Source organism: Trachypithecus francoisi, unplaced genomic scaffold (genome assembly GCF_009764315.1).
Source record: "Trachypithecus francoisi isolate TF-2019V2 unplaced genomic scaffold, Tfra_2.0 Lachesis_group13, whole genome shotgun sequence".
Lineage (NCBI taxonomy): Eukaryota > Metazoa > Chordata > Mammalia > Primates > Cercopithecidae > Trachypithecus > Trachypithecus francoisi.
In genome coordinates this window covers 32,811,700-32,838,526 of record NW_022681458.1, presented here as the reverse complement: position 1 = coordinate 32,838,526, position 26,827 = coordinate 32,811,700, and the positions used below count along the sequence as shown (strand labels likewise).

The window sequence follows — 26,827 nt, the reverse complement described above, 5'->3', positions numbered from 1 at the left end:
TGATTTGAATCCTGGTCAATCTACTACCAGCCTCACTCTTTTTAAAAAAAAATTTTTAATATAAAAATTTTAGAAAATTATGAGACAGGATCTCATTGTTACCTAGGCTGGTCTTGAATTGTGCTCAGGTGATCATCTTGCCTCGGCCTTTCGAAGTGTGGAAATTAGAAGTGTGAGTCACCATGTCCGGCCCTGGCTTAACTCTTAACCATTGTTTTGTCATCTGATGGCATCTGAAAGTCTGTCAGAATGTTTGCCAAGACATTAACCATCAGAAAGATAATCACATATTTCTAGAACTAAAAGTCTGTGTTCAAAGAATTGATAGTTGCCATTGTGGTATTAAATAATTTGAGAAAACCTTCAGATTCTGCCTTCAAAATATATCCAGAGTCTGAGCACTTTTTACCACCTCCACCACTACCACTTTGGGCTGAGCCTCTGTTATCTTTCACCTGGATTATTGTAGTAGCCTTAGCCAGTCTCCCTTTGGCCTTAGCCTCTTCTCAACACAGCAGTCAGAGTGGTTCTTTTAAGGGGCGGTCAGCTAAGGCCACTCCTCTGCTCTAGACACTCCAAAGGGTGTCTGTTTCACCTGGAGTAAAAGCCAAAGTCCATTAACTGGCCTTCAGTCTACCTGCTCTGGCTGCCTAGGACCTCTCTGCTCTTATCTCTTACTACTCTCTCTTCACTCATCCTGCTGCTGCCCCACTGGCCTCCTGACTGGGCCTCAGGTATGTCAAGTAGGTTCCTGCCTGGGAGCCTTGTGCTTGTTCTCCCTCTTTGAATTGCTCATTCCCAGATATCTGCTTGTTGCTTCCTTGCCTCTTACAAGTCTTTGCTCACATTTCACCTGCCCTGACACTCTCCCATCCTAGCACTCTGCTTCTCTTTCTTGCTATATTTTTCTCCATAGTACTGAACCTCTGATATGTTTTGTTACTTGAATTTATTTTATTTGTTACCTGAATCTTGTTTTTCCTGAATTTTGAGAACAGGAATTGTTAATGTTATATCCTCAGCACCTAAAACAGTGTCTGGCACATAATAGACCCTCAGGAGATATTTGCTAATTAGAGCTTATTTCCTTTTTTAAGCAAGAGCTTTTAACCGTGCGTGTAGGGCCTTGCCGGGGAGTGAGGTTGTAGCAGTTGTTGGTCAATATAAACCCTCAGGTGGAAAGGAAACAAAAGACTCATGAAAAATCTTCAGGCGCTGGAGAGGTACTGAATACCTACAATTAGATGTAGGTATTTTAGTTTCCTTATTAATAGGGATGGTTTATAGCCATCATTTTTGGTTTTACAGCAGATAAGGATAACTTCAAGGGATAAATGATGGTACTACAGTGTAATGAAAGATAAAACAAAATCCCTCCAGAATTGGGGAGGATATTTATTGTAAGAGCTAAAAATTATCTTTAATATCTTTGTGATTGTTTTAAAATGCCATTTTATAGAAACTTTCTCTTATGCCTCATAGGATTTAGTTGAACATCATGATACAGCTCTATTCAAGATATTAAACTATTTTTCATTTTCTACTGGTCCTTGTATTTTTTTCTGTCAGTTATTCTCCCATTCGGCTTCTTGAAGTATGTGTTCCACTCCCCAAAATATTCATTAAGCGTCAGGCCCCATTAAAAGTGTCCCTTCTTCAGGATCTGAAGGACTTCTTTCAAAAGTAAGTTCAGTTTCTTTTATCATTTTTTTGTTTGTTTATTTACAGCTATTTTAAAGTATCAGGTTTGTTCATTTTACTTTCTTTGAAAATGTAAATAGCTTTTCTAATTGTCTGCTATGCATGCTTGGTGTACAAAAAGAAAATTGTAGACTTTATGGGAAAATAATAAAAAAGAAGCCAAACTCTCTTAGACATAACAACTTAAAATTTTGAAGTACATTCTTTTAGGTCTTATTTGCTCTGCAAAACTGAATGTAATTCTTAATTAGGTAAAACATTATTTTAATTACGTTTTGCATGTAACTTTTTTTTCTATTTATGTGAAATAGAAAATTTGATTCACCCTTTCTAAAGTGTTTAATGTTCTCTCTATTGTTAGAGTTTCACAGGTGTATCTTGCCATTGATGAAAGACTTGCATCTTTGAAAACTGATACATTTAGTAAAACAAGAGAGGAAAAAATGGAAGATATCTTTGCACAGAAAGAGGTAATTTCTTTCTTTGGTAGAAAATTCAAAAGTTAATTATTAACTTAATAGAAGTTTATTTTGGGGTATGTCTGTATAGGTCTCTGTCTCCAGAAATTGTTTCTGTTCCTTGTAGATGGAAGAAGGCGAGTTTAAGAACTGTATTGAGAAGATGCAAGCAAGGCTCATGTCTTCCTCTGTAGATACCCCTCAGCAACTACAGTCGGTCTTTGAGTCACTCATTGCCAAGAAACAAAGTCTCTGTGAAGTGCTGCAAGCTTGGAATAACAGGTGTGATTTTGCAGTCTGGTTTTCTTTAATATTATTGCTGCATTTGTTCTAATATGATATCTTACAACTTAAAAATCTTTAATTATGGATGTTTCATTTTGTGCTCTAGTTAAAGAAGCTTTTGTTTTCCATCACCCTCCTTTCTTTATATTTTAAAATATATGTGCTATATTTTAGGTAGTTTATGAAGATGTAAAAACCAAAGAGGAGAACAGCCTTTGATGCTGTTTCTAATATAATTTGAAACAGTGTTGTTCAGATGTGTGTGCTGTTGAATTGTTTTTAACTGAAGCAGTATGCCATGAGTCACTGTTGGTTTTTGGCCAGCAATTTCAAATATATTGGTATGTTTATCTTATGCCTTTATTTCAATATTTATTTTTTAGAAGTATTTTTCTTTATAATAATTTGCTATTCTTTTTTTTTACAACTATAGTCGATAGGAATGGTCGATAACAAATGCTCCTGGTTAATTAGATATGGCAAAAACTTACTCTTATTTATATATAACTTTAAAGACTATGGTTAATTCAAACAGGAAAACTTTGTGATTTCAAAGTTGTAAAGAGAAAATTTATAAATAGCACTCAAGGTGCAGAAACAAACCATATATATATATATATATATAATATATATATATATTTTTTTTTTTTTCTTTTGGCCACAGGTTGCAGGACCTTTTCCAACAGGAAAAGGGTAGAAAGAGACCTTCAGTTCCTCCAAGTCCTGGAAGACTGAGACAAGGGGAAGAAAGCAAGGTGTGAAGTGTAATCTTATCTTTGGTCCTTAATCGATAGAAATATACTTAGTTCCATTTATAATACTTAGCAGGGATAGTTTAATACATACTTTAGTAATGACATCCAGCAGGGTTTTCCATTTTGAATTTGTGAGGTTTCAAGGAACTATGACCTGGATTACTTTCATGTTATAACCTGAAATAAAATGATCGGTTATAATTTATTTATTTGAAGTGTTTTTAAAAGCTACAGTTTGCTGGCATCACCGGGGGTGGCATCATGGTGACAGCAAGTGCTACAAAGGAAAGTCGTAGATACTCTGAGTATATAATAGGGTCCTCATTTATTTTATACTCTGCAGTTTTGGGTGTTTTTAAAATCTCTCTGCTTAAATAAGAGGTTTTTCTTAAGGTATTTGAACTGCATCAGTTCTTTTTCAAATGTGTTAGTCTTTTCTTGGTGATAGATCATCCAAAACATTGGCCAAAACCACAAATTTATTATTTCACGGTTTCTGTGGGTCAGAAGACTGGCAAGCATGACTAGGTTCTCTGCTCAGAATCTGACACAGCTGAACTCAAGGTTTTGGCTGGGGCTTCTGTCTTATCTGAGACTCAGGATCTCCTACTCATTCAGGTTGTTGGCAGAATTCAGTTTCTATTAGTTGTAGGATTGATGTCCTCGTTTTCTTGCTGGCTGTCCACCGGAGGCCATTCTTAACCCCTAGAGGCTGCCTGCATTTCTTACCATTCAGTACTCTCCATCTTCAAAACCTGGAGCAATGTGTCAAACCTTTCTTTTGCTTTGAATCACTTACTTTCTCTGTCTTTGATCTATAGACACAGATTTAAGGACTCATGTGGTTATATCAGGTCCATCTGGATAATTTTCCTATTTTGAGGTCATCTGATTTGGGGCTTTAATTACATCTGCAAAATTACAGAAGTACCTAAATTAGTCCAGATGCTTCTCAACTTCTGAGAGGTTGATGTTCTGATAAACTCATCATAAGTTGAAAACATCCAAAAGTATGTTTTTGACTTATTTTCAATTTATGATAAGTTTGTGTGGATGTAACCCCATCATAAGCTGAGGAGCATACCAGATGCATAGTGGTTTTGTGACATTGTAAAGTTGGAAAATCTTAAGTCAGACCATCATAAGTCAGGGAATGTGTATGTGATTAATGGAGAAGAGATATGTGTACACCAAGGGCTGGGAATCTTGGGGCCATATTAGAATTCTGCCTATGACACCACATTTCACATGAATTAATGTCAGCTTATTATAAGGGCTTCATGTTCTCATATCATGAGGACTTTGAAGGAGTATTTTCTTTTTGTACAGTGTATAGTATTTGTAGAATATTTTCATGGAATGATGGATCCAGGTACTTAAGATATTTTTGTTATTTAGTAATATATAGTGAATTCTTCCTTTTTGTCTCATAAACAACTGTGTAGAAACACACAGATGTTTATGAGACAAAAAGGAAGTTTAGGTGAGAGTAAGAATTAAGGCTACTGAAGATGATCTTTGTGTTGGTATTTGCCGACTAGTGTGGAGCTGTTAATGACTAGCACAGACTTCTGGTGGCCTTTCCATTTGCTCACTGAGGAAACTGCAAAGCTAGTAGTGTAAGCATGTAGATAGATACAGAATTGAAAATACAAAATTATTGAACAGATGATCATCTTTTTTGAAAGATTGAAAGTTGATTTGAAATTCTGTAGCACTGTCCTTAATATTTACAGTGGATGGTCCCCCATTATCCAAGGAGGGTATGTTCTAAGACACCTCAGTGGAAACATGAAACAGCAGATAGTACTAAACCATATATGTACTGTTTTTTTCCTATGTATGTGTACCTATGGTAAAGTTTAATTTATAAATTAGGCCCAGTAAGAGATTAACAATAGTAATAATAAAAGAGAACAATTATAATAGTATACCAGCATCACTGCTTTTGCGCTTTGGGACCATTAAAATAAGGGTTACTTGAAAACAAGCACTGCCGTACTATGATGGTTGATCTGATAACCAAGACAGCTACTAAGTGACTAAAGGGTAGATAGTGTGTACAGTATGTTACATGTTTAAATATGTTATTTATATTAATGAGTTTATTTATAAATAAGTTAATGCAGATTTAATAACTTTCTCTGTTTTAATTTCTAATAAGGTAAAAATTTCTAAGGTAAACAAAAGCTAATTAAAAATATTAAGGGGGTTTTTAGTAATTTTTAAGGGTGTAAACGGGTCCTGAGACCAAAAAGTTTAAGATTCACTGATTAAAAATTTTTTTGAATGTGATTTTCATGTTTTCCATAAGAATAAAGTATTTACATCTCTACAGGTAAGTGCGATGGATGCATCTCCACGGAATATTTCTCCAGGACTTCAGAATGGAGAAAAAGGTTGGTCCTGAGTCTGGTGATCACTTGCCATTGGATTTAAAGAAATTTCTTATTGTATAAGTTGTTTTAAACTGTTTGAGCAGTTTTTCTAATTCTGTTGTTCATAGACTTTCTTTCCTTCCTGTAGAGCACTTGTAATCCTATCAGATTATCATACAGTTTATTGCAATAAGATAAATCAGATTATAGAAATACATGAAATATAAAGAAGGCTGCTATTAGGGGAAGAAAAAACAGAAAAAAGTAAATTGAATTTGTTTTGCTTATTACAAAGTCAGTCCTCAGGTTTCATTGCAAAAATCTTGTAAAGTTTAATTTACAGTTTTAATGTCACTAAAATATTGTCTAGACTTAAGATGTCTTTCACAGTATTTCATTGAATAACTTGGTGTCATCATAGAAACTTTGTGGGGACACTTACATGGACTGTAGAACCAGGAGCTCAACTTTTAATTCTTGGCATTTTTCTATTATAATTGTTTTTTCTCTCCCAGAATAAGCGTGAAGCCTTTCTCACAGTGTCCTAATTTCATTCTCTATTAAACTAAAAAACTAATATTTAGGTAGGCATTGTGGTATAATGGCTAGTGTGTTGGATAGGAGTCAGTCTTGGTTGACAGTTGCAGTACTGCTACCAGGATTTGATTGTAGTCAAGTCATATATAATTTTTCTGGATTTTTGTGTCCATTTCTATGACATGAGCTACATGATTTTTGTAGCTAGATGATTTTTAAAAAGTGAAAATTTTACCTTTTAGGAAGTAGGAATATGAATGAGCATTTAAAAAATATTAGGTAGACATGGACTTAATATGTACGTAAATGACTCATTTACGATTGTGTTTTTCTTTAGAGGATCGCTTCTTAACAACTTTGTCCAGCCAGAGCTCCACTAGTTCTACTCATCTCCAGTTGCCTACGCCACCTGAAGTCATGTCTGAGCAGTCAGTAGGAGGGCCCCCTGAGCTAGATACAGCCAGCAGTTCTGAAGGTAGAGGATAAGTCACTTTTACCATATTTCACTGAATCTAAGACTGAAAGATGTATCATTGATTTACATGTGTCACCAAGAAGGAAAAACTGCTGATTCTTTGACATAAGACTCTTATCCCATAGAATTTTTGTTTTTACTTACCAAAAGTGTTTTTTAGATTTAGCTTATTACCATATTGTTACTTCATTTAGTTACATTAATTGACATGTAAATATAAGGTATCAAAATGTCACTTATCCTCATCTACCTTCTGGGGATCTTCCTTTCTTAGGTTTCATAAGGCACATGATTACTGCTTTGTACGAAAATAAGAGAATTACAACCATTTCTCTAAGGACAGATGTTTGCTTCATGATAACAGATTCATGCCTTGCTTTCTGTTTAGGCAGTGACTACTAAATTATAGCATAAACTTTGAAATTAACTTTAAAACTGCTATTTAACTCAGGTATAATAGCCACAGTGCTTCGGAGATGTTTAAAAAAACAGGTGTCCCTTGGAATCAATGCTGTGTATGCGTCACTGTTGTTACCTGTTTTATCCCATAGTGGTCTTTTCCCTTGATCAGAAATTTTAAACTGTTATTGGTATAGTATACATATGTCCATATTCCAGAAAGGAAAAGAACCAAAGTCAGCAGCTTATATTTTTTATTCTCCCTGAATATTAATATATAAGTAAACTATTTTTCATTTTAGATGTGTTTGATGGGCATTTGCTGGGATCCACAGACAGCCAAGTGAAGGAAAAGTCAACCATGAAAGCCATCTTTGCAAATTTGCTTCCAGGAAATAGCTATAATCCTATTCCATTTCCTTTGTAAGTATTGTTAAAACCAGTGGCTCTTAGCAGTGGGGTTATTTTTCCTTAATTACTTGCTGCATATTTTAATATATTTATCTGATGCATGATTTTTCAATCCTAATTTTATTTCATCATAGTAAAAGAGATGTCTTTTGATACAATGTAATTTGTACAACACATAATCATTATAAAACAGTAGATGAATGGATAAAGAAAGCACTAGCCAGTGTTACTTATAAATGTTTGAATTACTTGTTCTGGAAACACTTGTTTGTATATCTTTTTTCAAAGATACATAGCTGTATCTACTGATGTAATAATTATAAAAACATATTGCTGGTAATATATGAGGTTGGTATTACTCGTTTAATGATTTGCTGGGACATGGCATTGTCCCAGCACTGATGATGAACTACAGTGACTTGTCCAAGTTTTCATGTCAACTTTTTTGTATGGGGCTCCCTCAAATTTGACTACCTGTGAAAGTTTATTTTTCTTCCACTGGTTGACCGATGTGGCTCTCAAATGCTGCCCTTGTTATGGAACAAGTGTATCCAAAAAGTGGACATTTTTGTAATAAGGACTTCTGCTTTTTTATTAACTGACTGATGCATTTATTCAGTCAGTATTTACACTTTTATTTAGTGCCTATTTTAGTGCCCTATGATGTAGAATAAGATTTGTAAGGAACAGTCATCGCTCTTAGGAGCTCATAATCTTGGGGAAGATACAGTTAGGACTCACAGTACAGTATGTGATATGTTACATGATAGTAAAATATAAAAGTTCCCTTTTTTCTCTACTTTAGACCTGAATATATGAGTTTCTTGGTTGGGCTGGGATCCCTGTTATGTTATGGTCTTTGTTCATGTTCTCACATTTATTTTTATTTTTTAAATTTTTATTATTTTTGAGACAGAGTCTTACTCTGTCACCCAGGCTGGAATGTAGTGGTGTGATCTTGGCTCATTGCAACCTCTGCCTCCTAGATTCAAGTGATTCTCCTGCCTCAGCCTCCCAGGTAGCTGGGGGTGTGCGCCACCATACCTGGCTAATTTTCATATTTTTAGTAGAGATGAGGTTTCACCATCTTGGCCAGGCTGCTCTCGAACTCCTGACCTCAGGTGATCTGCTCACCTCAGTCTCCCAAAGCACTGAGCTACAGGACCTGGCTCTTTTTAATTTTTTTTAATATAGTTTTTTTCTTTTTATTTGTTTCTCTTCTCTCTAAACTGCTGTTTGTGAAACACATTCTTTTTTAATCATTCAGTCCTGTTCTTTCTAAGAAGAATGTACTAGACCCTCCCCTTACCTCCTGCTCCAGTTATAGTAGGTTTCTGTTATATGCTCTTATGATTCCTGTCTTAGTCCGTTCATGCTGCTATGATGAATTACCATAGACTGAGTTGCTTATAGACAACAGAAATTTATTTCTTACTGTCGTGGAGGCTAGAAGTCTGAGATGAGGGTGCCAGCATAGTTGGGTTTTGCCAAGGGTCCTCTTTTGGGTTGTAGATTGCTATTGTCTCTTTGTGTTCTCATGTGGTGGAAGGAGGCTGAGAGAGCTGTTTCCGATCTTTTTTATGAGGACACTAATCCCATTCATGAACACTCCACCCTTATGACCTAAATTACCTCCTAAAGGCCCTACTTCCTTATACCATAACATTGGGGGTTAAGATTTTAACATAGGAATTTTGTGGGGGCTGGGGGGATAAACATTCATTCTATAGCAATTCTTTCATAGCACTTACCACAGAGATTATATTTCTTTATTTATAGGATTGTCTGTTTCTTTGCCCCCACTACACTATAAACCCTATGGTGCCAATTTTTTTTTTCACCATTATATTGTTAACATCTCACACATGTAAGATCCTTAAAAATAGTTTTTCTTCATATTGTATCCTTGGCATGTTCAGTGTTCAGTAAATAGCACCTAAATAAAAATTGACTGTGCCTAACAGTGCCTAGGTGAGTTAGGGTCGGAGTCAAGGGAGCAAAATTTAAGTGGAAATGGAGCTACACTGGGTTTTTTGTATGATAATGGTAGAGTGGCTGTGTTGCATTGTTTATTATTGAACTAGTAGTGTGTCTTCTCCACAATTTCTGGAAGACTTTTTCTCTCTAGCTTATAATGGAACAAAATATCTTAGACTTCTGCTGTTGATTGTAGATTTTTTTTTGAGGTTAGTATGGCCAGAGTCTTGGCAGTATGGAAAGATTTGTTTGGAGTGACTATTGCAGAACCCTCTGATTTGAAACCTGATTAATTCTGATAATTTTCTAATTGCCTTCAAAAACTTTCTCATATCTTTTTCTTTCTTAATGATTCAAGTTATATCTGTACACATTTTGGCTTTTTTTTTTTTTTTTTTGAGACGGAGTCTAGCTCTGTCCCTCAGGCTGGAGTGCAGTGGCACGATCTCGGCTCACTGCAAGCTCCGCCTCCTGGGTTTACGCCATTCTCCTGCCTCAGCCTCCGAGTAGCTGGGACTACAGGCGCCCACCATCTCGCCCAGCTAGTTTTTTGTATTTTTTAGTAGAGACGGGGTTTCACCGTGTAGACCAGGATGGTCTCAATCTCCTGACCTCGTGATCCACCCGTCTTGACCTCCCAAAGTGCTGGGAATACAGGCTTGAGCCACCGCGCCTGGCCCATTTTGGCTTTCTTAATTATATTCTTAACTCTACAGTACTTAGTTAACTTATGTATTTTAAAAATTTTCATAGTGATCCAGATAAACACTATTTAATGTATGAACATGAACGAGTGCCCATTGCAGTCTGCGAGAAGGAACCCAGCTCCATCATTGCTTTTGCTCTCAGGTATTATTCATGGGACTTTGACTTATGATGATATCTATGTATTTTATGTATGTCTGTTAATCCCTTATTTTTGGAATCTTTCACATAAAGCAGAATGATTAAATATAAGTAAAAATATATGCTCTTTATGATAGTCATGATAGCTCGTTCTTTTTTGAGACAGAGTGTCACTCTGTTGCCCAGGCTGGAGTACAGTGGTGCAATCTTGGCTCACTGCAACCTGTGCCTCCTGGATTCAGGCAATTCTCCTGCCTCAGCCTCTCAAGTTGCTGGGACTACAGGCACATACCACCATGCCCGGCTAATTTTTGTATTTTTAGTAGAGAAGGGGTTTCACCATATTGGTCAGGTGGGTCTTGAACTCCTGACCTCAAGTGATCCACCTGCCTCGGCCTCCCAAAGTGTCGGAATTATAGGTGTGAGCCACCGCGCCTGGCAGCTTGTTCTTTTTGTCCATAAAAATCTTCTCTGTACCCAAATAATGGAGTAAAGGATGATTCCTAAGTAAGCTCCTAATAACTAAATTGACCTGGCAAGTTATTTACAGAGCCTTGAATCCTCTATCCATTCTGTTAAAATATGTTTTCCCTTGTATCCCTTCCCTCAGTTTACTTATTGGCATAGTACTTGGAACATCCTGCCTTGTACAGTCTGAATATGTTTTTTGTACCATTCACTCATTTTCTACATATGAGGTAAAATTTTTCTACTTAGAAAACAGCAGTCACCTCTTATCCATGGAGGGTATGTTCTAAGAACCCCCATGGATGTCTGAATACGCGAACCCTGTAAATACTATGTTTTTTCCTATACATACATACCTATGATAAAGTTTAATTAATAAATTAGCCTTGCCACAATAAGAGATGAACAACAGCAATAACAAGATAGAACAGTTTTATAACAATAAACTATAACAAAAGTTACGTGAATGCGTTCTCTCTCTTTCTAAATATCTTAATGTTTTTGGGCTGCTGTTGACTCTGGGTAATTTAAACCATGGAAAGTGAAACTATGGATGAGGAGGTACTTCTGTAATGCTGTTCTTATGCCTTACTCCGTAGATATTTCTGACTTTTTAGTTTATACAGTTATGTATCTTAACGATATATCCACTTAAAAATATATATAGTATGTCTAAAAGGGCAAAGCTTTTAAATTTTAAGAATATCTTGGTGGTAGCTGAACTTAGTTTAAGTAGAATCTAAGACGTTTAAAGCAAAAGCAATTTTTTCCCACTGGAAGGAATTACAATGTTTAATTTTTCTTTTTAGATAGTGGTTACAAGGAGTCCATTTATTCAACAAATATTTGAATGTTTACAAAATGTGATATGCTAGATATTAGATGTATAGGAGTAAATAAGATAGATTTACATGCCTCTGCTTTTATGGAGTTTAGAGTTTACTATGTAAATAATGAGGAATTTTTTCCTTTATAAGATTCCATATGATACCTTTTTAACCTTTGCCTTTGGCCTTTGTGAACATAGTATAAGCTTCTCACTTTATTTATTAGTCGTAATATATTAATAGGTAAGAAAGGTAGGAGAGTCAGCCAAATCAAAAGTATTTTTTATACCATTAGGAAGTAAGGATTCTAGTTGAGATCATCTTTTTTCAATGTCTTAGAAAAATAATACATCCTAACATGCCTCTCTTGTTGCATGACATTTATCTAAAGCAGGGCTCCCAGACTGCTAGTCTAAGAGTCAGGTTTTTTTGTTTTTGTTTTTTTCTTTTTGGTTAATAGAACATTAAACATTTTTTTCCCTTAGAGTTTAGTACTTTAAGTGGAAAAGCACTCTCAAATTATTTTTTTCTCTATTGTACTAAACACTGAGGCTTCAAACTTTTAAGTTACCTGTTCAGTCCCTGAAGTCATTTGATGTAAATATTAGTAAATAGGCTTTTAAAATCTTTGTTGAGGATATTGATACTGGTTGATGAGTCAGTGGGTCATATTTTGTATTACCTTCTATGAGGACATTGACCTTCCTCATGGAGCTTCTACTTGATTGCTTTTGTTAACCAAAATTATTTAATTATGGAAAGTTATAATGATTGCGCTTCTATAATGCAAAACTTACTGTAAAGCATATGATTTAAAGACTAAGTTAATGTTTAACATTTTTCAACCTATTTTTACCCTAAGTTGTAAAGAATACCGAAATGCCTTAGAGGAATTGTCTAAAGCGACTCAGTGGAACGGTGCTGAAGAAGGGCTTCCAACAAATAGGTGATTCATGATTGAGTAGAAACTATTTTAATTTAGTTATCATTTTCTATATGCTTGTACTTCAATTTTATTATAGCATTTTATCAGCATAAAAATTTCTAGGATTCAGATAATGGCACTCATTCAGCCAATAATTGAGACAACAAAGCTCAAATATAGCAAAAGAACTTAAACAGTCCCTTAGAATGCAGTTTTATGATACTTGCAATAGCAGTTAAATGTATATTCAGATTTAATGACATTTTTGAAAAAAATGAAAAAGTTTTTATTTAAAAACTAAATTGGTATTTATTTTTTATTTTTATAAAATTGTAAAATTGGTAAGCTACTGCTTGACTTGGCAATTTAAAGTATCTGTGAATTGTTTATAATAAGTAAAAGTCCTAATACTTCAAAAACCAAATCCAAACCAGTTCTTTTGGCATGTTCAGTATTTTAGACTTTTAGACAGAAATTGTCACATGCTTATTATTATGATTCTTACTGAAATAGAGCTTCCAACTCTACTAACATGATAAAATTTTATCTGAATTATCATTGTGATAACTAGTGTGAGAGAAAGGTATTGATATTTTCTGTAATTGTTTGATTTATGGGTGCTGATACAGTGTTAATGGACTTGGGAAACATAATTTATTCCTCCATATATTTTTATGGTTACAGCATTTCACTTTCAGTCTAGTAGATATTAGATATTTCAGACTTTTTTTTCTGTGTTCTAGCCTGTGTTTATGTAAATTATGAATCAGACTTTTGATATTGTAGGTAGGGTTAGGTAGGAAGTAAATCAGTATACAACGTAATTAGTGTAGAGTACCTACTATTTTCTGTTTGACTTGTATAAAACTAATTTTTCCTTTTTTTTTCCCCTCATTTTAGTACTTTAGATAGCAGACCAAAGAGTAGCAGCCCTATCAGATTACCTGAAATGAGTGGAGGACAGACAAACCGTACAGCAGAAACAGAACCACAACCAAGTAAGATTACACATGGAGGAATATTTATAATTAGATTTACCTATAATTATGGTTTGAAAAAGAAAATACATAAAAACCAATTAGTACCGTCTGGCAATGATTTACGACTTCTGATCTCTGAAATATAAATTTAGATATTTTTGTATGTCTTCAGGTGTTTTGCTTTTCTTCATTGATTCTTATCTCAAATGTCAGTTCAAGGTATTGGATTGGAAACTTTTAGAAGCTCTTTGGTCTATGCAAAAAGGAGGATCTGCTTCCTAGAAGAGCTTTCAGTTTAAAATATACAACCTAAGATGCAAGATACATTTTTTTCCTTTTTAGTTTTACAATATTACTGGCACTATGAAAATAAATTTTCATGCATTCCCTCCTTTAATCCCCCTAATAACCACGTAAGAATTATTTGACATATCCTTATTTTTCAGAAAGGAAGTTAAAATTTAGATTTAGTAACTTGCTTAAGATTAGACAGTGGTGGAGCTAGGATTTGAATTTGTGTTTCTCTGACTTTGTCGAGAATACATTCAGCTACAAGTAACAAAATATTCAACTGTAAGGATTTAAACAAATGACAGCTTATTTTTCTAACATAACCAAACCTGGAGGTTGGCAGTTGCTGGCATATGTTTAGCTGCTCAGCATTGTTACACCGTTAGGGGAATAGTTTCTCTATGATTCCTTTAAGTTTTCCTCATGTTAAAAGTGTTCCATTTTTGTTTGAATTTGAGGCAGAAACCAGGGTGTTGCAAGCTGCAGCTGTTTTCTTTCATTAGGAATGTAGAGGCTCTTCCTTTAGTCTCATTGGTCAGAACTGGGGCTCATGGCCACTCCTGACTGAAAGAGACAGAGAAAGTAGGGAGCAGCATTGTCCCAGTTGGGTTATACAAATCATGATCCTTTCCTGGTTCTGTACACATAGTCACACACCCCACCCCCCACTCCCCTCTTCCCCTAAGTTGGCATTCTGTTAGTAGGGAACCAGGTAGGAGTGGATATTAAGGAGGCAATACTAGTGTCTGTTACCCAAGTAAGCACATTTATGATTGACATTTTCTGTGAATTTTGTAAATGGTAGATTTGCAAGAATTAGAATCATATTAATAGTATGATGAATTAAGCTCAAAACTAGGAGTAAAAGTATAGAGCAAGCTTTAGTAAATTATTGGCTGTTTGATGGCCTTTTTTATTTTTTGAAAGATGCTAAAAAGGAAATCTTATCTTTTCCTGTGTAGGAACACAAATGACACAAAGATGTTACCTTTAACTGAATTCTTGTAGCTTGTGAAATTGTTTTGTGTTCGTTTAGTTAACTATATTGCAATACTGTAAGAACTCAGCCCTAATTTAATCCTGTTGCTTAAGCTGTGACTGCCTTTGAAAGATATTTTTGAAAGGCTTTCTAGATAATTCCCCATATTTTTATATTCATCTAGCTGAGTGTTAACCCTCCATCTTTTTTTATGTTTTTATTAATAGTGGTTTTTGTTAAAAAGGGTGCTTGATTATGCAAAAACAACATGTGGAACAATAAGTAACAACATGTGGGACATTGTGCAAACAAAAGTATCTGCATTACTCAGATTGATTAACTTCATATAGTGGTTACTGCTAATAAAGAAATAAGTTGAAAATTTTTATTTTCCATCTGCAGTGACCTGTACTTCAAATTAATATGTAACTTCTTATTTTTAGCCAAAAAGGCTTCTGGAATGTTGTCCTTCTTCAGAGGGACAGCAGGGAAAAGCCCCGATCTCTCTTCCCAAAAGAGAGAGACCTTACGTGGAGCAGATAGTGCTTACTACCAGGTTGGGCAGACGGGCAAGGAGGGGACCGAGAATCAAGGCGTTGAGCCTCAAGGTGTGTTAAAGAAGAATAAATATGCTTATTCTAGGCTTTGATTTTTTTATTTTAGTTGCATATATTTCTTACAGCCTTAAATAGATAATTCTTAGTGCTGAAACTGGGGCATTCCTTCTGTTCTCACTTGTCAGTGTGTTAGAGTGGAAAAAGCATGGCACTGAGAGAGTCCAACTAGTTTCAGATTTCACTGCCATCATGTACTGTGTGGTAGAATCAGAAATCTTTAGTTTCCATAACCTGTAAAGTGGCAAAAACAATGTCTTCCAAGGTGGATGTGACATTCCACATGTAAAAACATCTGTCAATATGTAACTCATATATATACTCAAATGTTTTCTTTTTAAGTCCCTGTAAAGTTGCAGCTATTTATGTTGCCCTTCATTTTGACATTTAAAAATTATGTCCAGTGCTGGGTGAGATAGGCCCATGTCTATCATCCCATCACTTTGGGAGGCTGAGACATCAGGATCACTTGAAGCCAAGAGTTTGAGACCAGCCTGGGCAATAACGTGAGACCTCTGTCTCTACCGGAAAAAAAAAAATGTGTGTATGTGTGTGCGTGTGTGTATCTACCTCATTGTGTTTGAGTATAGGTTTAGATGAGGAATAGGCAGACTATGATGACCTCTTTTTGTAAATTAATGTTTATTGGGAAAACACCCATTCATTTACTTATCATCTGGTTACTTTCACTTTATATTGGCAAGTTGAGTAGTTGGAACTTTTTCAGAGTGAAATATTTACTCTGTCTCTATACAGAAATAGTTTGGTGTCCTATGAATTAGTAGTTTAAAAATAGCAACTGCTGGGCCCAGTATGGTAATCCCAGCACTTTGGGAGGCTGAGGCAGGTGGATCACTTGAGACCAGGAGTTGGAGATGAGCCTGGCCAACATAAAGAAACCCCATCTCTACTGAAAATAAAAAAATTAGCCAGGCCTGGTGGCGCATGCCTGTAATCTCAACTACTTGGGAGGCTGAGGCACGAGAATCACATGAACCCAGGAGGTGTAGGTTGCAGTGAGCGGAGATTGCGCCATTGCACTCCAGCCTGAGTGACAGCAAGACTCTATCTCAAAAAAACAGACAAACAAAAAAAAAAAACAACTGCTATAATAAACTTTGACTAGTAATTAAGATACCTGTTTTGTATTCTTTCTTTTTTTTTTTGAGACGGAGTCTTGCTCTGTCGCCCGGGCTGGAGTGCAGTGGCCGGATATCAGCTCACTGCAAGCTCCGCCTCCCGGGTTTACGCCATTCTCCTGCCTCAGCCTCCCGAGTAGCTGGGACTACAGGGGCCAGCCACCTCGCCCGGCTAGCTTTTTGTATTTTTTAGTAGAGACGGGGTTTCACCGTGTTAGCCAGGATGGTCTCAAACTCCTGACCTCGTGATCCGCCCGTCTCGGCCTCCCAAAGTGCTGGGATTACAGGCTTGAGCCACCGCGCCCGGCCATCTGTTTTGTATTCTATAGGCTGCTTGCTATTGGGCTGTAGCTGTTTATAATGGCACCCTTGGAAGGCCTAGATGCTTCAAAAATTATTTTGAAATGTGAAACTTAGGGGACTATTTGTTCTTCTAGATATTAAGATGTATTTCAAATCTCTAATAATTAAACAGAAAGTAGTAGGCTTGCAATGCAAGTCAGTCACATATTAAAAAAATAGCTCTGACATAGATTCTAGTATATTTTATGTATAAAAATATATTTTAAGTATATTAATATATAATTGTATTATATGTTAATTATGTTGTATAATTATATATGTTATATGCTAATAATAAAGTTATATTATATAACTGGTATATAATTTTGTTTTAAAATTATATTTTATAAAATAATATATATATTTTATATAGCTTAGTACATGATAAAGCAATGCAAACGATTCGGGAAACATTATTCTACACACATGGGGAAAATAGTCATAATACGGAAAGCATGGAATTTCTTGGTATAAGAACTGAGTTACTATATTGCCATTGTAGGAATCATTCAGTTGTAAGAAAAAGTATTCAACGTAAATTCGCTATTTCTCTAATTTGAAAACTGAAATTCCAAAAAAACTTAACATTTTTAGTGTAATCATTTAGACAGTTTTATTGTATATCTTATGCTTGCTTGATAGTGACTTGACTAGGATATTTTTGCTTTTAATTTGCTAAGTTTTTTTGTTACATCAAGGAAAAAGGAAAGGACAAAATGAACTGATAATTACTCAAAACCTTGGCTTTACTAATGATATTAAACCTTTTAGATGAAGTAGATGGAGGAGATACACAAAAGAAACAACTCGTAAATCCTCATGTGGAACTTCGTAAGTATGAGATATTATATCATTGGTTTGGGGAGAGGGACTACAGTTGAGCCAACTCTTTTATTTGAGAATTCTAGCTTCATACTGAATAAATGTCCCAGTTCTTGAAATGAATATTAAGTCTGTGTGCTGATGTGAGGTATATTTAATCTATAGTTTATAAAGTATACATTTAATGTATAAAGAAATTTTATCAAAAGCATTTATTTGTAAATTATGCTTTCATTTCTGATAGTTAAACATTTACTTATGTAATCTAGAGCCACAGAATTTTGACAATTGGATTTAGAATTGTGTATATGGGTGCCAGAAATGTATTATCCAGAATAATATGTACATTAAATTTTAAGATATTTATTAAGCATTGCTATAAAGTACAATGATGTTAATATGGTAGGTAACAAGGGTAAAATTAGAACTCAGTCATATTTTTTTGTGTGTGATTTTCATTTTTTTCTCTTTTTTTGGAAAATATGTAAGGATGGTCATATGATGTTCTTTAATTCCCCCTGAAGATCACTTTAACAAAATTGTGATAAATAGGGATTTGGGTCTAACATGCAAAATGCCATCATGGAGAAACTTAAATGGTTGTATTTGGCCAGGGCAGGGGATGAGGGAGCGGAGGAGGAAAGATATTTTCTGAGTTGTAAAGCTTTTTTAAAAAACTTCTGTTGTTTATAGAATTTTCCGATGCTAATGCCAAGTTTTACTGTCGGCTCTACTATGCGGGAGAGTTTCATAAGATGCGTGAAGTGATTCTGGACAGCAGTGAGGAAGATTTCATTCGTTCCCTCTCCCACTCATCCCCCTGGCAGGCCCGGGGAGGCAAATCAGGAGCTGCCTTCTATGCAACTGAAGGTGAGCCTTTCTCATTGTTTATTGATTGGTTCAGTAGTCTCCATCTCTTTCCCTCAGAAAGTGCAGCAGGAAGGATATTGCTTAATAAGAACTTTCATAACTATGACCTACTAGGTTTAACAGAGGTGTTTATAAAGTTTTGTTTGGTAGTTTTAAAAAGTAGATCTTCTAGAACTGAACTTAGATGTGTTATTGACAAAAGTAAAGGGTCTTTGACTACATAAATCCACCAGATCCCTTCAGTTCATTGAGAATTGTGTTCTGATCAAAATTTTCACTGACATTAGAAAATTTCCCTTAAAATCATAAAACAACCCAATCATGTAGGATCTTTGGAATGATGTATTATAGATTACAGTATGTATCGTGATTGAGTAAACACATAAAATTTCTGCCTTTTAGATGATAGATTTATTTTGAAGCAAATGCCTCGTCTGGAAGTCCAGTCTTTCCTCGACTTTGCACCACATTACTTCAATTATATTACAAATGCTGTTCAACAAAAGGTAGAAATCTAAAACCATGGTCTGTAATCAAAGTTTGGTGGCTTTGTTCACATCCTGAGTCTTTCTGTTAGTCGGTTCTTGTGTTGCTATAAAGAAATACCTGAGGCAGGGTAATTTGTAAAGAAAAGATGTTTATTTGGCTCATGGTTCTGCAAGCTGTGTATACAAAGCATAATTCTGGTAGCGGCTGTTTCTGGTGAGGGCCTCAGGAAACTTACAGTCATGGTGGAGGGCAAGGGGAGCCAGCATGTCACATGGTGAGAGATGGAGCAAGAGAGTAGGGTTGAGGGTAGGGGGAAGTGCTGCATTCTTTTAACTAACCAGATCTTGCGTGAACTCAGAGCAAGAACTTATTACTGCAAGGAGGACACCAAGCCATTCATGAGGGTTCCACTCCCATGACCCAAATACCTCTCACCAGGCCGCACCTCCAACATTGCAGATAACATTTCAACATGAGATTTGCAGGGGCAAACATCCAAACTGTAACAGTCCTAATGGCAGTTTTCTCTGTGGTAAGATATATGCAGGACATGAATTGATCTCTGTTATGCTATTGAGGTACTATAGGTCTCAGAGATCTTAAACTCTGTATTTCCTGCATTTGTTAGTGAGGAACCAAATGATCTTGAGCAAGTTGCCTTTAATTAGTTTATATAAAAAATCACTTAAGACATTAAGACTGGATGAAATTAGGTGCACATTCAGTAGTTGGTAATTTTGCTGAGACTGAAATTTGAAACGTGTATTGAGAAACAAGGGGATGCTTCCTTTAGCTAGAAAGAGAGGCAGCCAGTGGCCCAGGTTTGCTCACTTGTCATTGAGCAGCCACCAGTGCCCCCCACCCCAACCCAACTGTAATCTTAGAATCATGAAAGAGTTACATAGTTTTGGGGGTTTTTTTGAAGTTATCATGGTTTATTGTATAGTATTGGGGGAAATTACATGTCATAATGAAGTTTTTGAATTTGATCAACTGAAAGATTATTCCTTGGGAGAATGTTAAGGATCTAATATTTTTATTGGCATTGCTGGTATACTCACTTCTGAGATTCAAGAGTTTGAGTTTTTTTCAAAGTCCTTTGGTCATATTAATAGGAAATTATGTTCAGTTATTACTTGGATAATCCTTACATTGGTATTAAATTATAAATAACCCTTTTTGATAAGAATTTATTTTGACCTTCTCTTGATTAGAGGCCCACGGCATTGGCCAAAATTCTTGGAGTTTACAGAATTGGTTATAAGAACTCGCAGAACAACACTGAGAAGAAGTTAGATCTCCTTGTCATGGAAAATCTTTTCTATGGGAGAAAGATGGCACAGGTAAGGGTATTGGACTCTGTGAAGCATTTAGCTACTGGAATCTTTTGTACCTTTGGTTCTTAAATACAGTGAATCAGAGAGTAATATCCTATTTTATAGTAAATATTAAACTTTGGTTACTAGCCCATATTTAACTTTTGACTTGCTCAGCCTTGGAGAAAGAACGAAGAGGAATTATTCTTGTGGGGCGGTCTTAAAATACAGCATATCCAATATTCTAGAATCACAGAATTGGTAGAATAAGAAGGCAGATCTACTTCCCACATCTTTTTTAAAATTAAGAAGCTGACGCGTACAGAAATTAAGTACTTAATCAAAATCACTCAGTTATTCCTAGACTCAGGTTAGTCTAGATTCTAAAACAGTACTCTTCAAAGAGCTAGTCCTTGAACTGTTTCTAGTCTGTGATGAGATAAGGAACGTGTATGCTAGAATGTAATTCAGTGCACTACTTTCTTCATTGAGAACACCTTCTATGAGAAAAATGTCAGCTGAACTAAACAATATACTTAATAATGTAATTGATTTATATTCTGGCACTAGTTCCCTAATGTCGTAGTGAGCCAGGAGCAACTGACCAGCATTGGTCGTAGAATATACTACAGGTTGTACTGGTCCTGGTACTCAAGTCCCCTGTCCTTTGAGTGCATTGCTTTTCCTACCACCCAAATATTCCTACGTTATGCTCTTCTACATTGCTGTAAGTAAGTGTCCAGAGTTTGGTATCAAAACTTTGTTTCTTAAGACTATTTGCATCTCTCTCTGTCTCTCTCTCTCTCTCTTTCTTACTGTTTTGTGATCCAATGATATATTTCTGGAGTTACTTGTTAATGTATCTTAAAGTTGATTAAATTGGCCAGTGTATTTCGGAAATGTTTCAGTAATTGAGTACCTAGGTGTTAATTTTAAATGATAGAATTATATTACTGTGTATTTTATGTACTGTACAATGATATCACCATGCATTTAAAAACTTATGATTCAATTTTCAGTTAAACTTTGGAGTGTATGTAATTGACTATAAGGAGTCTTTCTGCCTTTTTGATTTACTTACATTAACTAATAATTTGTGGCAACCCATACATAAGTGACAAAGCATTTTCTTTCTGCTAGGTTTTTGATTTGAAGGGCTCTCTTAGGAATCGGAATGTAAAAACTGACACTGGAAAAGAGAGTTGTGATGTGGTCCTGCTAGATGAAAATCTCCTAAAGATGGTTCGAGACAACCCTTTATACATTCGTTCTCATTCCAAAGCTGTGCTGAGAACCTCGATCCATAGTGACTCCCATTTCCTTTCTAGCCACCTCATTATAGATTATTCTTTGCTGGTTGGGCGAGATGATACTAGCAATGAGCTAGTAGTTGGAATTATAGGTAAGTCAATGAGTATCCTACTTATATTTCATAATTGAAGTCAGAGTCAAATTTTAAAGATTCTGTTGAACTTGGTCTAATAATAGCTTATTGAATATTTTCACAAACTTTCATTTGAAATTTCACAAATAACAGTTTTTTATTCTAGTCTCTTCTACTCAGTTTCCTCGTTTTCATTATCTTTACCAAAAATATGTGAATTCAAAAAGTCACTTATAAATGAGGCCCTTTGTGATTGTTGTGAGGATTAAACAAGTTAGTGTGGAGAAAACCCTGAGAACAGCACTTGGCACATTGTTAGCACTCAGTAAAAGTTAACTATCATAGAAGTAGTAGTAATAGTCATTGCTATTGTCATTTGATTATATTTATTAACATAGCTTTATTGCTAATTTCACTCCTACCCCCAGATTATATTCGAACATTTACATGGGACAAAAAGCTTGAGATGGTTGTGAAATCAACAGGAATTTTAGGCGGACAAGGTGAGCAGAATTTTTGTTCTGTTTAAATTGTTCACATGTATTTCTTATCAGTTAAAATTTTAAAAGTGGATACTGATTCTTTTTTTTTAGTTGTAAAAAATAAGTGATTATCATTGATTTCATTGTCATTTCTAAAGTGACCAAACAATAATGAGAATTGTATAGGTGGGGAAATACTGGGTGTAAATTTGAGTTAAAATGTCAGAGGTTCTCAAAAAGATTTCTTAAAAAGCCAGATGTTCTGAATAAGAGATTGTCTTTAATTAACACTTGAGACTTCCAAGTTCTCTAAGCACTGTTAGCCTCATTTGTGCTTTTAGACATCTCTCATCTCTAGACAGGAGCTAGTCTTTTTAAACAGAAACTCCTACCAGGTAGGACCTTGTCCCATGACATATGACATAGCAGATATCCTTTCCTGCTCACTTAGACTGCTTCTGCATGTGTATCTTTAAGGCAGTTTATATAAAGAACATGGTCAGTTGACTTCAGTTGCCCAATCAGTTATTTAACAGCTTTCCCCTCCTTTTCTCTTTCATAATCTTAGGTAAAATGCCAACAGTGGTGTCTCCGGAGTTGTACAGGACTAGGTTTTGCGAGGCAATGGACAAGTATTTCCTAATGGTACCAGACCACTGGACAGGCTTGGGTCTGAATTGCTGAAATCAAGCACATATTTTGAAATGGACTGTGAAGGAAAAGGGAACAGGAACAAAGGACCAAAAATAAGCTACATGTTTTATTTCTTCATCGTGTTCACCACTGTATACAAAGGCTTTTCAGTTCTGTGGCTCTTTAGACTGTCCGTAATGGAATGGTAAAAACTCCATGAATTTGCACTTTGGTTTTTGATACCTGTGGATTAGCTGTCTATAGGTTGGGAAGTGGCTTGAAAATTTTCTTAAGCTAAAATACAGACATGTTTCAAAGGGCTAAAGTTGGAGATGAGTAGATAGGGTAAAAAAATGGGTTAAATTTGCTAGCTTATTGTTTTAAGAAGAAAACAATGTCTCATAAATTGACTATCCTGGCATCACATTTAACACATTCTCTGGTTAGAAAGCATTTGTAGAGCTGCTGAATTTGTTTTGGGTTTTTCTGTAATAATTTAATGTTACTTATTAGAATTTCTGAAACCTTTACAAAAATTCTGATTTATTCCATTAATGGCCAGTTAAACACGTGGGCATTTATTGTTTTATTGAGGAATTTGACTTAAACTGAGAATCCTGTCATGTTCTTTATCTTTCCAGCTTGCCTGTTTTTGAGTATGTTTGATGTTTTTAAAATTTTGTTTTCTCTGTAGATGACAGGAGGCTACAGCCATTAACTTTAAGCCTTCTTTTTGCGATATTTTTACAACTTGCTTAAAACTTTTGTGCAATTGATATATTAAACTGCATTTACTTGCATATGCTCATATTCTAGGGTTTTTTCTCTATTTTCAGGGTATCATAGTAAATCATTAGTAAATGAGTCTGTAGTTACTAAACCCTAATGAAGTAATTATTAATGAAGGATTTTTAAAATATAAAATAAATTAGGCCCAATCCAAGAAATTGAGTGAGAGGGAAACACTTGTTTTTTTCACAGAGGCAAAGTGTCTTTTCAATATAACCAGCAATTTATTAGTGGCATCTATAAAATAAAAAAATTTCCACTTGGACATCCGCTTTCCAACTTTCTACATAATGGCTAGTTCTGACTGCTAAGAAATGTTAAGAAATAGGCCGGGTGCGATGGCTCACGCCTATAATCCTAGCACTTTGGGAGGCCGAGGCGGGCAGATCACCTGAGGTCAGGAGTTCAAGACCAGCCTGGCCAACATGACGAAACCCCGTCTCTACTAAAAAGACAAAAAATTAGCCAGGCTTGGTGGCATATACCTGTAACCCCAACTACTTGGGTGGCTGAGGCAGGAGAATTGTTTGAACCTGGGAGGCAGAGGCTGCGGTGAGCTAGGATTATACCATTGCATTCTAGCCTGGGCAACAGAGCAAGACTCTGTCTCAAAAAAACAAAATGAAACAACAACAAAAAAGAAAGTTGTCTTAGTAAGGAACTTCTTGTTTAATAGCATTTTTGTTTAAAAAGTGATCAGAAGTAGTAAACTATCTTTGAGGAAATACTGTAACCCCAGAATATTTCCTCTTCTTTTTGTAACAAGGATAATTTGGGGATTTACAAAGTTGTAAGGATTTCACTGTTTTTGGACTGCCTATAATAATAGCACGTTAGCCTTCACATAATAAGAAATCTGGACAAGTTCAGTTACACAGTATGATGAATACTTGAGTAGGAACATTATAGAAAATTTGCTTTAGAGAATGAAGGCAGTAGGTTGGTATTTGGTGCTTATTAAAAATGTGGTTTGTTTTGAACTGGAAGCAAGTTGACCAAGGACTTACGACTAATGTGATGCTAAGTTCCGCTTGACCCCTTTTGAAAATGTGTATGTGCCTTTTAAAGATACACAAAACACTGAGGATTTTAGTTTTGAAATCAAAGACTAGTAAAGGAGCTGTACAGAAGTAAAAAAATACATGTGGAACATTATTCACTTATTTTGTGTCCAGGAACAATGGATTTTGTATCTGATTTAAAATGCCAACACTGTCTTGTCTCTGTTCATTTTTTCTGTGAGGATACTTAGTGTTACTTATCCTGTCCATTTCCTGTAGTCATGAACACTTGAAGTATAAGGTGTCTCCCACTAGGTGCAATCAGGTTGTTTCTTTGTTTTTAGTTTCAATTCTATGTGCATAGCAGGAATGCTCAATAGGAATGGCTTCTGACAATAATGTGTCCTGTTGATTTTGTTTTCCTTGCCCATGGCTTGAACAACTATGTTTTAAAGTACTTTTGTCTAGTAGGTAACTTTGTGGCAAAAATTTTCAATATAATACATTCTGAAACAGTAGTTGCTGCCTTGCAAAGGTAATCTCTCCTTTTAAAATTGGACAGTATTAATGAAGGGGAAATGTAAAATTTAACTGTTTCTGTTGAGTGGTAGAACTGTATGTCTGGTCCCTTGCTGCTCTTGTTTAGGCCACTATCATAGATATGAGATATTTCAAATACTGTCCTACTCAGTGTTAAGTATTAAATGGCTGTTTTCCTCTCGTTCAAGGCCTAGAGTATATTAATTCTGAAAATTTAGGAATGAGGAAGAAATCTTAATACTTCCTTCCTTAACATACAATATGAGTCCCAAGAATAATTGATAGTAGCAAGAGAAAACTATGTCAGTAACATGTTGCTTTGTACAAAAATCTTATTTATAAATGTGAAGCTTTTTGATGCCATCAAAACTTATTAAAAAATAGGAAGGATTTACTTTTTTCTAATTCTGACATAAGAAAAATAATGGGAACAAGCTGTTGCAAGCTCTTTTGTAGTCTATTGAATACTTTATATTCAAAATTTCTTACAAACTATAATTTTTTCCATGATTTTGCAGTGAGTGGTTTTCTAGCTTTGGCTCGTATTAGGTATTGTAAATACTAGGGTTATATTGACATCAGCTTTTGTGATGGCTTTGTGGTCATCAGCTTCATGACATTTTACCCATTTGCAGTGACCCTGTGTAAAACTGCCGAGGGAAGTAATTACCTGTAGGAGTATGCTGAGCTTGAAGAGTGAAAAGTGTTGTGAATGAGCCTGATCATAAAACGGATCAAGCCATTCATTATTCCTCAAGTATTAATATACTGACTTATGCGGTATTTAAACCATCTAGTGCAATCCCTTTTTGTTTTTTGTTTGTTTGTTTTTGTAACACAGGTGCAGTGTATTATAGAAAAAATAAAAACTACAATCATTAGCAGTTTTAATACTGCTGTCAGTTTTGTAAAAAATGTACATTATGTCTTTTGACATGTTGAATTTTAAACTAGAGAAATGACATTGTAAATCATAGTAGCCTCTTTTAATTTAATATGAAAAATGCCACTATATTGAAATTACTTAATGTATTATATTGTATATATTTCTCTACTTTGGTTCTAGCTATTTTATATGATTGATATGTTATTTAAAAGATAACTGCCTTGAACTTTTGGAGACTTGTAATGTAAATAAAGAAATCTTAATAAACTGAGAATCTACTTACTCAACTTAGTTTTGAATCTGCTTGAAGAAATTGACAACAAAAGGAAATGGAATTTGTCGTGCAAGCCTAGTCTCTGTGTTACTGATGGAGGGTGTCCAGGTTCTTGGCGTTTTGAACAAAGAATTGGACAAAACAAAGCAAGGAAAGAATGAAGCAACAAAAGCAGAGATTTATTGAAAACAAAAGTACATTCCACAGGGTTGGAGCACTGGGGCACAAGAGCTCCCGTTACAGAACTTTCTGGGGTTTAAATACCTTCTAGGAATTTCCCATTGGTTACTTGGTGTACACCCTGTGTGGATGAATTAGTGGCCTGCAATCAGGCTGATGGGTTGCAGAAAGCAACCCATCAGGCTGAAGTGAAGTTACAAAGGTTAAACCCTATGCAAGCGTCTGGTTATGGAAAACAACCAATCAGAGGCTCAAGTTACAAAGGTTACAGCCTATGCAAGCATCTGATTGGTTGTGGAAAGCAACCAATCAGAGGCTGAAGTGAAGGTACAAAGTTACACTCCTATGCCAATGTCTGGTTGCAGAAAGCAACC

General features: G+C 35.4%; 1 protein-coding gene across 15 annotated transcripts in view; it reads left to right on the top strand.

Moving 5' to 3' along the window:
- Positions 1-26,284, top strand: part of PIKFYVE (phosphoinositide kinase, FYVE-type zinc finger containing) — a 93,403-nt gene extending 67,119 nt beyond the window's left edge. For 13 of the 15 annotated variants that reach the window (XM_033230474.1, XM_033230478.1, XM_033230486.1 and 10 more), the window contains 18 exons: positions 1,570-1,683; positions 2,063-2,171; positions 2,287-2,441; positions 3,109-3,199; positions 5,538-5,598; positions 6,452-6,589; positions 7,291-7,411; positions 10,130-10,225; positions 12,380-12,463; positions 13,343-13,440; positions 15,136-15,300; positions 17,559-17,618; positions 18,303-18,479; positions 18,882-18,985; positions 20,183-20,311; positions 21,425-21,686; positions 22,097-22,171; positions 22,719-26,284. In XM_033230474.1, the coding sequence (XP_033086365.1) occupies positions 1,570-1,683; positions 2,063-2,171; positions 2,287-2,441; positions 3,109-3,199; positions 5,538-5,598; positions 6,452-6,589; positions 7,291-7,411; positions 10,130-10,225; positions 12,380-12,463; positions 13,343-13,440; positions 15,136-15,300; positions 17,559-17,618; positions 18,303-18,479; positions 18,882-18,985; positions 20,183-20,311; positions 21,425-21,686; positions 22,097-22,171; positions 22,719-22,834 (2,155 nt within the window). In that variant the 3' untranslated portion in view covers positions 22,835-26,284. The remainder of the gene's footprint in view (positions 1-1,569; positions 1,684-2,062; positions 2,172-2,286; positions 2,442-3,108; positions 3,200-5,537; positions 5,599-6,451; positions 6,590-7,290; positions 7,412-10,129; positions 10,226-12,379; positions 12,464-13,342; positions 13,441-15,135; positions 15,301-17,558; positions 17,619-18,302; positions 18,480-18,881; positions 18,986-20,182; positions 20,312-21,424; positions 21,687-22,096; positions 22,172-22,718) is intronic. The other 2 variants (XM_033230476.1, XM_033230479.1) reach the window with 2 other exon arrangements.
- The last annotated feature ends 543 nt before the right edge of the window (positions 26,285-26,827 follow it).